Below are 16,566 nucleotides of genomic sequence, written 5' to 3' on the forward strand. Positions count from 1 at the left end.
TATCCAAGTGAAAGTGAGGCTGAGACGTAATACCAGACACAGCCACTACTAAAAGTATGGCGCTATGAGTAGTAAAGAAAAAAGAGGGCTTGGTGGTCATTGACTGATCAGCGCGGATGAAGAGTTGGACCCTCCAGCAGTCGATTATTGATGACCTTTCCTTTTATTGTGACTAGGACATATGAGATTAGTTGCTAATGGCAATTCCTCCACTTATTTTTTTTCTTGTATTTGCTTTAAAATATTCCTCAGTGTCCTGTTAAAGGGAGACCGTCCGGTCCAAAATGCCCATCAAACCCATAATAGTTCCTTTAATAGGAGTAGAAAGACACCTTATTGACCACAAACCGATGCAGCATTGCTGAGATAATCCTCTTTTTATGGGTATGCAAATCAGCCTGCAAGTGCACAGGGGGTGGAGCCAGATTGGCCAATAGAGAGCCACAAGTGCTCTGCATGTCCTCTAAATTTGCTTCCCAATGCCTCCCCTTGAGCACGGAACAACATTTTCAGCCTCTGCTTTGGTCATACCTGCCTGTAGGTAAATCTTCCAAATCATGCCCCGCCCCCAGTGCACTTAAGGCTGATTTGGAGATCCATAAAAAAAGATGATTATCTCTGCATTGCTTCATCGGTTTGTGGTCACACAGGTATGTTTCTGCTCCTATCATAGACCCCTTGACAGCACTATTATTGGTTTGGGAGGTGACGGACTCCCTTTAGATTGTATGTATATGCTGGCAGGAGTCATAGTCAGGTAAACAAGTAGATACGGCTCCTATTCTGCAGTCAATAATTTGTTGGTGCCCTTTCAAGACAGAATAAACAGTCTGCGAGTCCTGTGGTTATGGAGAGCCTGCGTTTAGACATTTCAGGGTCTGGTGGCCTTAGGTGCACTTCATCGAGCAGGAATCCCCCCCCCCCCCCCCCCAATACTGATTTTCTATCACCAGAACCAGGAGACGTAACTCCTACCCCTTAAACGACTTCAGGGGTTAACCCGGAGGCTCGCCTCGTAGAGTTCACTTTCACCTGGATTCTGAGTTCAGCTAAGATTTCCTTCACTTTCTCCACAGGTCAGTATCAGTTTCTCCAATTTCAGTGTATCTTACATGTAACTGCTCGCGACTTCCAGGACTGTAATGTATACGAACACGGGGGGAAGATATTACAAATATAAGCATATGCGGGATTTAATGTGTCATAAAGGCTGGGTGTGTAAGTTATGTGACTCGTGTCGTGTACTTGTTCTATCCCATCTATTTTTGTCGTTTTTTTCACTGACAGCTTTGCCTATAGCGCATTTTTCTCCTATAGATTTAGTAACAACCACCTGCAGGGTAGAGGCCTCTGCCTATGGGCAACACTCTGGATCAATGGTCCTCTGTCTATGGGCAGCACATCAGATCATTGGTCCTAGGCCTATGGACAGCACACCGGCTCAGTGGTCCTCTGCCTATGGGCAACACACTGACTCATTGTTCCTAGGCCTATGGTCAGCACATGGGCTCAGTGGTCCTCTGCCTATGGGCAGCACACTGGCTTAGTGGTCCTCTGCCTATGAGCAAGACACCGGATCAGTGGTCCTCTGCCTATGGGCAGAACACTGTCTCAGTGGTTAGCACTTGAAGTGTTATGGTCCTGGGTTTGAATCTGACCAAGAGCAACATCTGCCTGTTGTTTTTCCTGTGCTATAGTTGGGTTCTTTTGGGTCCTCTGGTTTCTCCTGCCATACCAAAAAAACCTGTGCTGCCAGCTCTGACCTTGGCCTGCACTTACACTCAATTTCTTGGTGCACTTTGGACCTTCCTGATCAGCTGCCACCAACAGCGGGACCTCAACAGAAGTATCAACCTGGTGGTCTCTTTGCAACACTGCGGTTCTTCCTATGGTGCCTAAAGAGTGAAGATCGGGGGCCGTATACGCACAACCAGGTCAGTAAAAATGGCCCCCGGATTGGTATCCATGTGTCATGCGTGATATTCACTGACCTTTACAATGAAATGAAGGGAATGGACAGATATAGGACCTGCTCTTCACTATGGCCCCGGTCGTGTGTATGGGCCCTTAGGAATGAATGGGACCCTACTTTGTATCCAGAAGAATTTCGTTTGTAACCTTCTATGAAGATCTTCCTCGGATAAGGAGAATTTTGGTTTATTCGGCTTACAGGGTTAAAGAGCTTAGCCTCGTATGAGTTGGAACCGCTCACATTACCGCGCGCCCCTTCCAAACATGCTAATTTAACGTAATCTAAAATCATGTAGCACACACTAAATAACTTAATCTAACATCATCTTACATCTGGTAAAGTTTAGGACAATTCCTAGGTTCCCCCTATAGTCACTATGCATTGTAACGCCGAGGACTGAAGGGCAGGAGACTGCGCAATAAAACCGCTCGCTGCTTACACAATAGGAGGAAAGTGTAAAAGTTTCTGGGTTTTGCTTATTTATTGATTTTTCCAAATATTCTCCGCGGCTCTTCGTTTTTGGATTAGAACAGATATTGCACATAGGGATTTCTTTAATGGAACACTTTATTAATCACGGATTCAAATACGTGACAAGACTCTTATTTGTTTGAATTGGATTTCATATGGAACGGCCCCGTGTACAGGAACTATGTGAAATTAATTTAGGGATATGAGTTTTTTCGGGCCATGTTGCGGTATTTTTTTATTTTATTTTTTATGAGCATTGTTGCTTTTCGTGGCACCTTCCTTGTTCACATCTTTCCAGGTTCACAATCTGCGATGTGTTCCAAGATGAGTTTTGGATTTCAAGGCTGAGGTTTCGATTAAAATATTATAACCGACTGTTGCGTTTCGATCAGCACATTGAAGAAATAAAAAAAAGTTCGAAAAGGGTAAAAAGCTAAAGTTATCTTTTTCAGTCCAGCTTGTGGTGTACAGGGGATTATTTAACCGTACAAGTCCTCCCAAAGGTTCTGGGAAAGGAACGTGCACAAACGTCCTCCATGGTGGAAAAGGGGACCTTGCTCTAGCGCCGCCTTTGCAAGGTAGCTCCCTATAGATCAATGTCTGTTTTTTCTGAAACTTAGTAGCATAATTTGGGAATAAATCCAAGCCACATGACAAGGAAATACCGCGAGAAAGTTGCCGCTGCACTGTGCTGTATTCAGCGTTGATGATATGCGTCTGGGTGCCGGAGATATCGGTGCCCTTAGTTTTGACACCGATATCCCTTCACTGTCAGAAGGGCGAGCCTACAGGTCCGCATCATCGCTGGGCAGTAAGGAAGGCCCCACCTGACAGTACAAGGCTATTGGAAAGTATTGTCGGGTGGGTGTGGGGGGTGGCATTCTGGTGTCAGGAGAGTTTTGGCAGGAGTCAGAGTTGGAAAAAAGTTATTGATTCTGGGTTCAAAATAAAATGATTAGTGATATGACACAATTATTACTAATTAGATAAATAGTTTGTTACATATTTACTTTCATAGGAAACTGGATTTTTAATGAATTTGAAGATCTTTACTGCTTCTGTCTGACCATCGTTGTTAGCCATGTATGAATGATTCAGAAAAATAGAGTCGGAGTCGGTGGTTTGGTCTACTCATTTCACAGCCCTGTTGGTGGGGATCATGTAGGGATTATTTGCACAGCCATTCCATGTGTACACACCTATATACCTATTGCCGAGACTGCACTGAGTGTGTGCATTATGTCCTCTGTGTGATGTCTCGTGGAGGCTCCTGCATTATGTCCTGTGTGTGATGTCTCGGGGAAGCTCCTTCATTACGTCTTCGGTGTGATGTCTCGTGGAGGCTTCAGCATTATATCCTCTGTGTGATGTCTCGGGGAGGCTCCTGCATTATGTCCTCTGTGTGATGTCTCGGGGAGGTTCCGGCATTATGTCCTCTGTGTGATGTCTCGGGGAGGTTCCGGCATTACATCCTCTGTGTGATGTCTTGGGGAAGCTCCTGCATTACGTCCTCTGTGTGATGTCTCGCAGAGGCTCCTGCATTATGTCCTCTGTGTGATGTCTCGGGGAGGCTCCTGCATTATGTCCTCTGTGTGATGTCTCGGGGAGGTTCCTGCATTATGTCCTCTGTGTGTTGTCTCGGGGAGACTCCTGCATTATATCCTTGGTGTGATGTCTCGGGAAGGCTCCTGCATTATGTCCTCGGTGTGATGTCTCGGGGAGGTTCCTGCATTATGTCCTCTGTGTGTTGTCTCGGGGAGACTCCTGCATTATATCCTTGGTGTGATGTCTCGGGAAGGCTCCTGCATTATGTCCTCTGTGTGATGTCTCGGGGAGGTTCCTGCATTATGTCCTCGGTGTGATGTCTCGGGGAGGCTCCTGCATTATGTCCTCGGTGTGATGTCTCGGGGAGGTTCCTGCATTATATTCTCTGTGTGATGTCTCAGGGAGGCTCCTGCATTATGTCCTCGGTGTGATGTCTCGGGGAGGCTCCTGCATTATGTCCTCGGTGTGATGTCTCGGGGAGGCTCCTGCATTGTATTCTCTGTGTGATGTCTCGGGGAGGTTCCTGCATTATGTCCTCTGTGTGATGTCTCGGGGAGGCTCCTGCATTATGTCCTCGGTGTGATGTCTCAGGGAGGCTCCTGCATTATGTCCTCGGTGTGATGTCTCGGGGAGGCTCCTGCATTATGTCCTCGGTGTGATGTCTCGGGGAGGCTCCTGCATTATGTCCTCGGTGTGATGTCTCGGGGAGGCTCCTGCATTATGTCCTCGGTGTGATGTCTCGGGGAGGCTCCTGCATTATGTCCTCGGTGTGATGTCTCGGGGAGGCTCCTGCATTATGTCCTCGGTGTGATGTCTCGGGGAGGCTCCTGCATTATGTCCTCGGTGTGATGTCTCGGGGAGGCTCCTGCATTATGTCCTCGGTGTGATGTCTCGGGGAGGCTCCTGCATTATGTCCTCGGTGTGATGTCTCGGGGAGGCTCCTGCATTATGTCCTCGGTGTGATGTCTCGGGGAGGCTCCTGCATTATGTCCTCGGTGTGATGTCTCGGGGAGGCTCCTGCATTATGTCCTCGGTGTGATGTCTCGGGGAGGCTCCTGCATTATGTCCTCGGTGTGATGTCTCGGGTAGGCTCTGGCATTATGTCCTCAGTGTGATGTCTCGGGGAGGCTCCCGCATTATGTCCTCGGTGTGATGTCTCGAGAAGGTTCCTGCATTACGTCCTCAGTGTGATGTCTCAGGGAGGCTCCTGCATTATGTCCTCTGTGTGATGTCTCAGGGAGGCTCCTGCATTATGTTCTCGGTGTGATGTCTCGGGGAGGCTCCTGCATTATATTCTCTGTGTGATGTCTCGGGGAGGCTCCTGCATTATGTCCTCGGTGTGATGTCTCGGGGAGGCTCCTGCATTATGTCCTCGGTGTGATGTCTCGGGGAGGCTCCTGCATTATATTCTCTGTGTGATGTCTCGGGGAGGTTCCTGCATTATGTCCTCTGTGTGATGTCTCGGGGAGGCTCCTGCATTATGTCCTCGGTGTGATGTCTCAGGGAGGCTCCTGCATTATGTCCTCGGTGTGATGTCTCGGGGAGGCTCCTGCATTATGTCCTCGGTGTGATGTCTCGGGGAGGCTCCTGCATTATGTCCTCGGTGTGATGTCTCGGGGAGGCTCCTGCATTATGTCCTCGGTGTGATGTCTCGGGGAGGCTCCTGCATTATGTCCTCGGTGTGATGTCTCGGGGAGGCTCCTGCATTATGTCCTCGGTGTGATGTCTCGGGGAGGCTCCTGCATTATGTCCTCGGTGTGATGTCTCGGGGAGGCTCCTGCATTATGTCCTCGGTGTGATGTCTCGGGGAGGCTCCTGCATTATGTCCTCGGTGTGATGTCTCGGGGAGGCTCCTGCATTATGTCCTCGGTGTGATGTCTCGGGGAGGCTCCTGCATTATGTCCTCGGTGTGATGTCTCGGGGAGGCTCCTGCATTATGTCCTCGGTGTGATGTCTCGGGGAGGCTCCATGCCTTCGCCTATTTTTTTTTTTTTTTTTTATACATCATGCAATGATTTCTCCATGAGATAAAAAAAACCCTGCCTGCCTCCGTGTACTTTGTAAGGACAGTATGGGCTCATACAGCTGTGTGCACGGGCCCCTGCGGGTGCTGTTTTTGCAGGCCTGGTTTATTTAATGTGATCATCACCTAGTTATACGGTCATTAAAACAGTATCAGTAGCCTCATGATGGTGGACACATGTAAGTGATTGGGGCTGTAGTAGATAGCTTTATAATGAACGCCTTCCAGGCTTATATGTCGCAGTATTTTTGATGCTCGTGCCCTAATGGAGCGGAGTATAAGGCAGCCAAGGAGCAAGATCTGCAATAAATATCAGGTTACCATCTCCTGCATTGACTGTGAAATAGTTCACTTTTTTCTAATCTATTTTTATGTAAATTTTCTGTGTAGCTTACCCATAGGTATGGGAGAAGTATTATAGACCCTGCCGGAGCCAGATGTTGGACCCCAGGGTATAACCACAGACAACCAAGACCCAACCAGACACTGTATAAGACCCAGTCAATGTGTATACTGATGTAGCAGAGTGAACCCGAACTTCTGCAATTGGTATCTTATCACAGAAGGCAACAAAAAACCATGAAAAGTCATTGGAAAAACATTTTTTTATGACTTTCCATTATTTTTTGTTGTCTTCTGTGATAAGATATCTCACTGCAGCAGGATAACCGATTGGAGAAGTTGAGCACATGGAAAAGACAAGTAGACTGTGGTTTATTAGTATTTGTCACCTCTGCACTCACGAGGATGTTAGATTGTCATTATTTTATTGCATTGATATTATTAAAGTTTTAGATATTGTCAACAAATTTTCAATGGCATTTTCCAAGAATAATAATGCTCACCAGTGCACACCCCGACCCCTGGAGCCCTGTTTATTATCTTGACGCTAGGTTCACACTAGTTTTTGTGTCCTCAATGGCGCCCAAAAGAATTCTTTTAAAGAGAACTTTTCGCCTCCTCCACCAACTCCAACATCCCTAAGTAGTTGCTCTTCTTCGCGCCGCCGTTCGGTATATAATCTGGTTTTCGTCGGTATGCAAATGAGTTATCTCGCAGCACTGGGGGCGGTCCCCAGCACTCAAACAGCACTGGGATAGTCCCCAATGCTGCCAGAGAACTCTCCAGCGCTGCCTCTATCTTTTTCAGGAACCGGTCTTCTTCACGTCTTCAAACTTGTAGGCCTCGACCAAGGGCAAAGCCGATTGCGCAAGTCTGCCAGCCAAAGGAAAATGGCCGCTTACAATATTGTGCAAGTGGCCATTTTCTTGTGGCCGGGGGGCATGTGCAGTTGACTTTGACCTAGACCCGAGGCCTAGAAGTATAAAGCCTCTGCCAGAAGAAGATGCGTTCCTGAAGAAGATGGAGTCGGCGCTGGAGACTTCTCTCGCAGCATTGGGGATGCCCCCAGTGCTGCAAGAGAACTCATTTGCATACAGACGAAAACCGGGATTGCTACCGAACGGCAGCGCGGAGAAGACATCTAAAGGTAGGAGAAGAAGAGCCTTTCTTAAGGCTATTCCTACGTGTGAACGACAAAAAATTGACTTTTCGTGATAGGATCCCTTTAATATTACGTATATTTAGTATTTATGCTGATAACAGTAACCACATATAGGTGACACAACAATATATTGCATTTGAAGGTGGCATAACATTAAAACCAGAATGTCCTGTTAAATTTGTCAAAGGAGTGGCTGAAAAACAGAATGCAAGTGTAGTACAGTGTAGAAAGTGCAAGTCCCAGGTACCACCAGCACCGCCCAGTCTTATCTCTAGGAACTAGACATGATTCGAATACTAGACTGGAATAGTTTCGAATACCTCCACTCCCATAGGAATACATAGCCGTACCGCAAGGGGTTAAGCTTCGGCTGCTAACATGCATTCCTACGGAGCGAGGCATTCGAATCATCTCTCTATGAACTCTTCATCTTCAGTACGCCATTAATTGATCTGTAGAGGACGATCCCAACCAGCTGTAATGATACGCTACAAATTGTGTACATAAAACAACGTTTGCGTGTCTGTTCTGTCTTTCAGTTTCCATAGCAAGACGCGTACAAGATCCATTAGCTGAGCTGGTGAAAATTGAGCCCAAACACATCGGCGTTGGAATGTACCAGGTAAGTCTATGCCGACCGAAATCCGTCAGCGGCAACACATTGGTTTGTTCTAGGAAAGCGCCAATGCTTTTTAGATACAAAATATCAAACTTCTATTCGTGAATTTCAAATTTTACAATTTTACATTTTGTGTTTTAACTTTAAAATTTACTTAAACATGATAGTAAGGGGATTACGAATAACCCGGCTTACACATAGATTAATAATGTAATAAAAAGACATGTCGGGGGTTGGTAACCTGATCCGGCGAGGTCTCCAAGTTCAAAGACATTTATATATATCCTCATCACTCATCATCCCCGGCCGGTATCTCTCTTTGTGTTTGACTCCTGGAATGCACTGTTTTTATTTTTACCGTAAGAACTAAAAAAAAATTTTGAATAAATACGATGAATTTTTTTTTCTATTTTAGCTGATTTTTGGTCTGCAATTTAAAATTTTAAAACTTTTTTTTTTGCCAAATATTTAATTTTTATAATGGAAAAATGCGAACTTTTAAATTCGATATAAAATGTATCAAATGATTATGATGTATACGTTGATATATTTTATATTACGTAACTGGTGTGTCCATATTATAACATGCAAATATTTTTTTGAATTTTTTTATTCTTATGTATATTTTTATAACGTAGGTCTGTGTTTTTTATTATTTTATAATTATTATATTCTAATAAATAATGACTAGTATTGGGGTGTCCTTTGCTCTGGTCTGTCGAGTGACCAGACAGCAGACACGACAGAGCCTGACCGGACCCCTTTGACTATATATATTTTGCATGGTCATTCTAAGTATATATATATATATATATATATATATATATATATATATATATATACTGGTAATGTTTATGCAAGATCTCTTTCATAATCAGATCCATGGCAGACACTGTATGTCCATATAATTTATTGCAGTCTGTATACTTTTGCAGTCAGTATCTGGTTTCGGTGCGGCGCAGACATGCGATACGGTGGTGATGTTCACTAATGCTAATTGATTAATGGCTGGACACTTTCCTGTAATCCCGCACAGTTGTTAACATATTTATTATATGTATATATACACCAGTCATTTGTAGCATTAAATGGCAGACTTGTTCACGGGGGTTATTAATTTTGTTCACTTAATATTCAGGCTTTCAGAACCCGGAGCTATTGATGAATGTTACTCTTTCAGGAATGCATAGAGGGCACTTGATATTACAGCGTACGGTAGAATAACATCGGCCGTCATGTGGTTTCGCAGATCTGCTCTGTCTCTCCTAATGAACATACGAAGCAATAAATTATTGCCGGGCTCTGATGAGTTTCTATGGGGAGCGGACGCTTGTTTTTACAATATGTGGTCGCTGGTTTAATTTTAGTTTGTTTCTTAAGCAAATAATCAAAGGCGTAGAAAAAGAAGAAACGTATTCGCATAAGACATTTTTAAAGATACAATACGTTATTAGTAGTAGAGACCTCCGTGGGAAAAAAAATGTTGCACCTAAATAAAAATAAACAACATAAAATTTGGCTTTTAAAAAAATAATAATATATATATTTACATGTTTTGTATATAGAGGTCAAATATGCAAGTACCTACGTGTTTCCATGTTTACAGACAACAAATAGATCCAGTGTAGTCAGACCTGCAGGCTTATTCTATTCCACAACACAGAATTTATGGTGCAAAAGTGTACAGTACAGAGGACGTGTCACAGTGTACAGTACAAAGGACGTGTCAGCAAAAGTGTACAGTACAGAGGACTTGTCAACAAAAGTGTACAGTATAGAGGATGTATCAGCAAAAGTGTACAGGTCAGAGGACGTGTCAGCAAAAGTGTACAGTACAGAGAACGTGTCAGCAAAAGTGTACAGTACAGAGGACGTGTCAGCAAAAGTGTACAGTACAGAGGACGTGTCAGCAAAAGTGTACAGTATAGAGGATGTATCAGCAAAAGTGTACAGTACAGAGGACATGTCCGCAAAAGTGTACAGTACAGAGGACATGTCAGCCAAAGTGTACAGTACAGAGGACGTGTCAGCAAAAGTGTACAGTATAGAGGATGTATCAGCAAAAGTGTACAGTACAGAGGACGTGTCAGAAAAAGTGTACAGTACAGAGGACGTGTCAGTAAAAGTGTACAGTACAGAGGACGTGTCAGCAAAAGTGTACAGTACACAGGACATATCTGCAAAATTGTAGAGTACATAGGACGTATCAGCAAAAGTGTACAGTACAGAGGACATGTCAGCAAAAGTGTACAGTACAGAGGACGTGTCAGCCCTCACCATGTAATCTTACTCCCACTATTTGTCAGTCTGCAAGACTTATTCCATGTTCCAAAAGCAAGGAGTCTTGCAAAAATGCTGCAGCATCTGATCCTTTCCTTAATAGTGATGGTGTACATCTTATGAATGGGGCTTAAGATTTTGCATCCTACTGCAGACCAGGGAGGATCTTGCTGCATCTTATTATTATATACAACACAGGGCAGTGAGAAGGTTGGGCGGCATGGATTCACGCTTCCTTATGTTTCTTATAGCAATATAGGATCAGTTTAAGTGAGATTAAAGGGAATATATCATCGTGATTTTTTTTTTACCATCTGAATACAGCTAAAGGAACAGTGATCTCTACAGAGCAGGAAGCATCAGTCCGTAAATAGGCTTAGTGGTCAGTGTGAACACTGTAACGTTTCAGGATTATTTTTTAATATAGTAACTAGAATAGGACAATTAATTACAAAATATCCAAATCCAAAAGTCAGCTCAATGAATTGATATGAATTGGCTGACATTGATTATTTAGCATAAATACTGTCCTGTATCACACGACCATTGAATAAACGATATGTCACTACCTGTACGATTACTTATATGTGGATAACTGAAACCAAAATTTTGTGGTATGGAAATAGAGGGTGTGGCATGTAAAAATGGGAGTGTCCTAAATTAATTAAATTAAGCTATAAGGGTGCACCTCCAGCGCTTACACAGTGATGCTGGGGTATATGACCTCGGCTTCAATGAAGAACTGCGCAGGCGCCGGGAGCACCAGAGAGGAGTCTGATCAGCCGAGAGCACCAGAGAGGAGTCCGATCAGCCGAGAGCACCAGAGAGGAGTCCGATCAGCCGAGAGCACCAGAGAGGAGTCCGATCACCCGAGAGCGCCAGAGAGGAGTCCGAACAGTTGGGAGTACCAGAGAGGAGTCCGATCATACGGGAGCGCCAGAGAAGAATCGGATCAGCCGCGAGCGCCAGAGAGGAGTCCAATCAGCCATGAGCGCTAGAGAGGAGTCCAATCAGCCGGGAGCACCAGAGAGGAGTCCGAACAGTTGGGAGCACCAGAGAGGAGTCCGTTCAACCGGGGGCACCAGAGAAGAGTCTGATCAGCCCGAAGCACCAGAGAAGAGTCTGATCAGCCGGGAGCACCAGAGAGGAGTGCGATCAGTCGGGAGCGCCAGAGAAGAGTCAGATCAGCTGCGAGAGCCAGAGAGGAGTCCAATCAGCCAGGAGCACCAGAGAGGAATGCGATCAGCCGGGAGCACCAGAGAGGAATGCGATCAGCCGGGAGCACCAGAGAGGAATGCGATCAGCCGGGAGCACCAGAGAAGAGCCCATTCAGCCGGGAGCACCAGAGAAGAGTCCGATCAGCCGGGAGCACCAGAGAGGAGTCCGATCAGACTCATCTCTAGGTAAGTTTTTTTTGTTTTTTTTTGTTTTTTTTTATAAATGTGGACACAGATGGATTTAAAAGAGGGCGAATTAGGACACTAAACCCCTTGTCCATAAGGGCCTGTGGGTGATTTTTCGACCTGACCAGTTGTGACTCATCACTGTCCTTTCTAGGGTTCACAATCTACATCCCCCATCAATATGTCTATGGAGTGGATATATTATAAGTGTCTCCAGTATAATAGCTACTAATTGCCTTTCTTTCAGTTGATAGAAAAAAAATAAAATCTAAATAAATTAACAATAATAAATACATAAAAAAATGTAATTTGCAGCTTTTGATTCTGAGCCATATCATATAAAATAGAATTCATGTACCTGGAGGAAATCTGCCAAATATAAAAAATCTGAAATAAGTTTAGAGTTTTAGGTATATTGTTCTGGAATCTATTCTGCAGGATTCTTTCTCAATGCCATCTCTACCCTATGCATTGTATCAGTAATACTTTCTATAGGTCGCTTTTGTCTTTTACTTTGTTGCTGGTGGTAATGTCGGCTTTAGAAACCTGAACAGAGTCCAAGCTCCTGCTCCTGCCAGAATGTGGAGCGGTCTGCGTCTCCTTTTTAAATCCAGGAAATGGATTGTAGATGACATTACAGTCTGTGTATTCCAAAGGCCGACTGCGAGATGTAATGCTTTCTGTGAAGGATGTGCAAGCAAGTGAAAATTCTAGAACCTTCCATGAAATGACGCCATTCATGTTTCCCAATTTATTGGGCATTCTCATCACTAGCATTGATCGTTTATGCACAGGATATTCTATAAGTGTCTGCTATATACAGGTCCCATCTCAGAGACCTGCACCCGTCTCCACAACGGGATCTCTCCACTCCCCGTTCTCATTATGGCATACCCTGTAGGTATGGACGCCATAATTCTCTGTGATGAGAATAGCCCTTTAAATAAATAAAGCTTAAAGAGAACCATTCACCTCCCCCGCTATTTCTAGTTCTTGACAGCTGTTAATAGTCGCTGTTCCACTGATTCCAGCACAGTTGGAATTTTCTCTCTAGCCCCCACCATTCCTGAGCAACAAGTGCAGTTAGTTTTGGTGCCTGATGTGCCATTTAAGCTGTATAATGTCAGGCAGGGGGTGTGACTTAGAGCTCCAATCAGAGGCAGCCAGTGACAGAGCTCAGATTCACACCCACTGTCTGCTCCTGCCTGACCCCGCCCTCCAGATAGTACAGAGCTTAAATATTATATCAGGGACCAAAACTAACAACACTGAATGCACAGGAATGGTGGGGGCTAGAGAAAAAACCCAAACTGTGCCAGAATCAGTGGAGGGATGGCTTTCAAATGATGCAAAGAGCAGAACTTGTTGAAGGTTGAATTATTTACTTGTATTCCACTTTACATAATAATTCTAGAGTGTTTTTCTTAGAGTTTTGGGTTTTGGTTTCTCTCTTTAATTCTTACTGGAAAAGTATGGATATATTGACAGTTGGGTGTTGCCTTTTTCTCCTTATCAGCAGGGTAAGGACCTGATACTGTCAGCACTGATGGGACAACGTCAAGGTCTGTAGGAAGGCGCCCCATTGATCAAAGAAATGGTAATGCACAGTTGTCAATTTAATCATACATTTCCAAGAGGAGTAACAGAGTAGCAGCCCAATGCAGAGCAATGTAGGCACAGATTCTCAAGGAGAAAACAAGTGATTCTAATCTATCTATCTGCAGGGCTGGGTTGATATATGACATGTTCGATGACCGATTCCTTTTAGGAAATCAGTGCTGAATTTTATAGCTATTTAAATTTTATAAAATGATATGATGTGTATTTAAAAGAGTTTTCCATTTAGGTAAATCCCTTTTTCTTAGAAAGGTCCCTTGCCAATAACATGATATAGAGTGTCTCACTGCTGGGACCTCTATCTATCAGCAGTGATCAGTGAGTAAGCCTGGCAGTAAGTGTTCAGTATTCCTGCAGTGCCCCCACTGGAGAAATGAAGCATTACACAATGATTATTCAAATCAATGGATGAACTGTGTCATGAAGGACAGGACAGGTCCTCCAGAGCAAGAGATGCTCCACTTTGGTGAATAGATGAGTGGCCAAAAGAGGGCTCCATCTATTAGTTTGGGTTTACTACACTGGACAACCCCTTTGACCCCATCTAACGGTAATGGAAGGCATCAATATTTTTAGTGGCCTTGAATGACACCATAAAGGACACAGATAAAGTACAGTAGGAAAAAACTTTCCAAGAAGGTCCAACCAATGAATAAAAATCCTACGAACGATGGAAGCCTTTCTTACGTTCCTTACTTTTCTCATCGTCTTGTAGACTTGAACAATTTTTGGACTCTAAATTTATCAGAAACCCTGGAGCACGAGGCCGGATTTTCCTTCCCTTTCCACAATTTGTAATAGCCTAAATCTGGCCACAAACTGGTAACGATAGGAAATCTTGTTTTCGAAACGGAATTCCCATTTTATTAGATAATGATTAATATCTGTGACCTTTCCCCGCGTCCGCTTCGTAAACACACAATCTTCTGTGTCAGTCATTGTCTCGGGTTTCATCTCTGCCCCGACGTAGCGTGATTTCGATGGAATCGATGTAATGGCTTCTCTCCGAGCGGAGATTAAACCTCTCTTAATCCAGATTTGCGTTGTTTGCTTTCACAACTGTAAGTCATAAGTCATTAATTTTCTTTGGAAAAATTAGTCGGGTGGCCATTCCCAGTAGCATCATTTGTTGACACAAGGTTATAGATAGGTTAATATTTTTCTTCTCCGCATTGGCCTCAACTTTGCAAGACCTTCAATCCAAACAAATAGACACGAGTTCCCCGGCAAATAATTCCCTCTTATACCCGATGAATGTTGTCTTTATTTTTACCCTCCGAAAAATATGATTTCTCGAGTGACGTGGAAACCCGAGGATTGAACTTCCAGCCGGCAAGGAAATGATTTTTTTTGTTTTCTATTATGACAGAGAGGGCCTTAGAAATCTGTCAGTCACGGCTTTAATACAAGCTTTCCCCGTGTTTGTTATTCTTGCCGTTGGAAGGTCTACGGGTTCTTTGTTTTGCGGTTTAGAGGAGAACATTGTGCATTGTGTCACTTGCCTGTCATCTCCCGTTGACGCTGCGGGATAAGTGAAAGGGTTTACGAATTTACGGAAAGATTATGTTCGTCGAGGATTGTACAAGTCACCTGAAATGACTACAATAGGCCTGTAGGACGTCTAAGACTCTGAATACTGTGAAAGGGTTTCTTCAGGCTAAAATAATCCATGACTTATCCTAAGGAGAGTTCATCAATATCAAACCTGCGGTGGTCCGATGTACAGGACCCCTGTGCTCACCAGCAGCTATACGGAGAACAGAGCCGGAAGTAGATACAAGTTCATAGACTTTTCATACATGTACAGAATCCTTAGTCCTTTGTTCGCAGCAACAGTCTTGCAGGCTGTGAAGAGAGTCAACCCCTCCCCTCTCCATTCACTGTGAATAGAGAAAAAAAGTGGCCCTATCCACTCACTGAGATAAGCAAGACGGAATGGAAAGTATCTATGGACAGACTTCTTTAGTAGCAAAATACTACACTGCAAGAAAGGAGACACCGAATGGCAGGAACTTTAGAAAGGTCATTCAGGCAAAAAGCAGCAACATGTTTCATTAAAGTGTAACGTCTTGGTCCAGAATCACATGCTCGATGAAATGAGACAAAGTTAGTGACCGTTTAAATAGTGTTACTTTGCCAGAGATGAGTCCAGGTCTTATGTCTTGCGGCCTCCTGCCTTACATGCATTGCATTGTTGAAGCCATGGGCAGTGCCAGAGATATAGGTGGGACTCATCTCTGGCAAAGTGAAGGAGTTTTCTGGGATTATGGCATGGATTGCTGTGTCCCCTTCAATACTTACCAAATACAGCGCCATAAATTGTCTAGTGGCTGTTCTTGGTATTGCAGGTCAGGTCCATTCGATTGAATATGACCATGTGATCAATGCATGAGGTGTAAGAGTAAGTGGAACCAAGTATCATATTCCCAGGTAACCAAAGGATGTATGGGGCGGCAGCATAAGGACCCAAACCTGGTGAAGTTCTGTTTTTTAGTCATTTAATGTTTCTAATATACATGTGTACAGTACGTGCACTGTTGTACCTTTTATAGGGCGACTCGATAATGTCTTGTTTTCGCACAGCGGTTTACTGGATGTAAATGTCGGCTGTATCTCGGAGGTTTATCTTGAGGTTTATCTGGTAATATAATCCTCGCTGACCTTGTCCTTTGCGGTAGGTTTACTTTTATATACGATTACCATAGTGAAGACTGATGTTTTATTGGGGTTCTCTTACAGGTTTATTGCAGTCAGTGCATGTCCTAAGTCAATTCAGAAGGTTTTTTTTCCGTTCCTGTTGAGGTATTTACTAACCTCAGTTACCGATTTATTTATTTTTTTTACTTTTTTTTTTGTTCTTTTGGTGGTAGCTACAGACGACCTCCGAAAATCACTCTTTGCTACACCAGTTGCTTATACACAGCAGTGCTCTATATTCAGAGGCCTTGTATATACAATGAACAGATAGCATTGGGAACCCACTAAGGGACTTTGCTGAGAGTGATATCAGGATTTTATATTTCTTACCCTTAAAGGGGTATTCCAGTAACACATAGTTACCCCCTATCCAACTGGGGTGCACAAGACTGTCTCCCATGGTCCCATTTAAATGAATAGAGCGGAGCACTTTGC

The 16,566-nt window shown here is 44.0% G+C and overlaps 1 protein-coding gene across 1 annotated transcript in view; it reads left to right on the plus strand.

Moving 5' to 3' along the window:
* The window catches only part of SRBD1 (S1 RNA binding domain 1), a 139,127-nt gene that overhangs the window by 58,636 nt on the left and 63,925 nt on the right, over positions 1-16,566 (plus strand). Inside the window, exon 11 of the mRNA XM_075267030.1 lies at positions 8,055-8,137. Within this exon, the coding sequence (XP_075123131.1) occupies positions 8,055-8,137 (83 nt within the window). The remainder of the gene's footprint in view (positions 1-8,054; positions 8,138-16,566) is intronic.

This window comes from Leptodactylus fuscus, chromosome 3, assembly GCF_031893055.1.
Source record: "Leptodactylus fuscus isolate aLepFus1 chromosome 3, aLepFus1.hap2, whole genome shotgun sequence".
Taxonomy (NCBI): Eukaryota; Metazoa; Chordata; class Amphibia; order Anura; family Leptodactylidae; genus Leptodactylus; species Leptodactylus fuscus.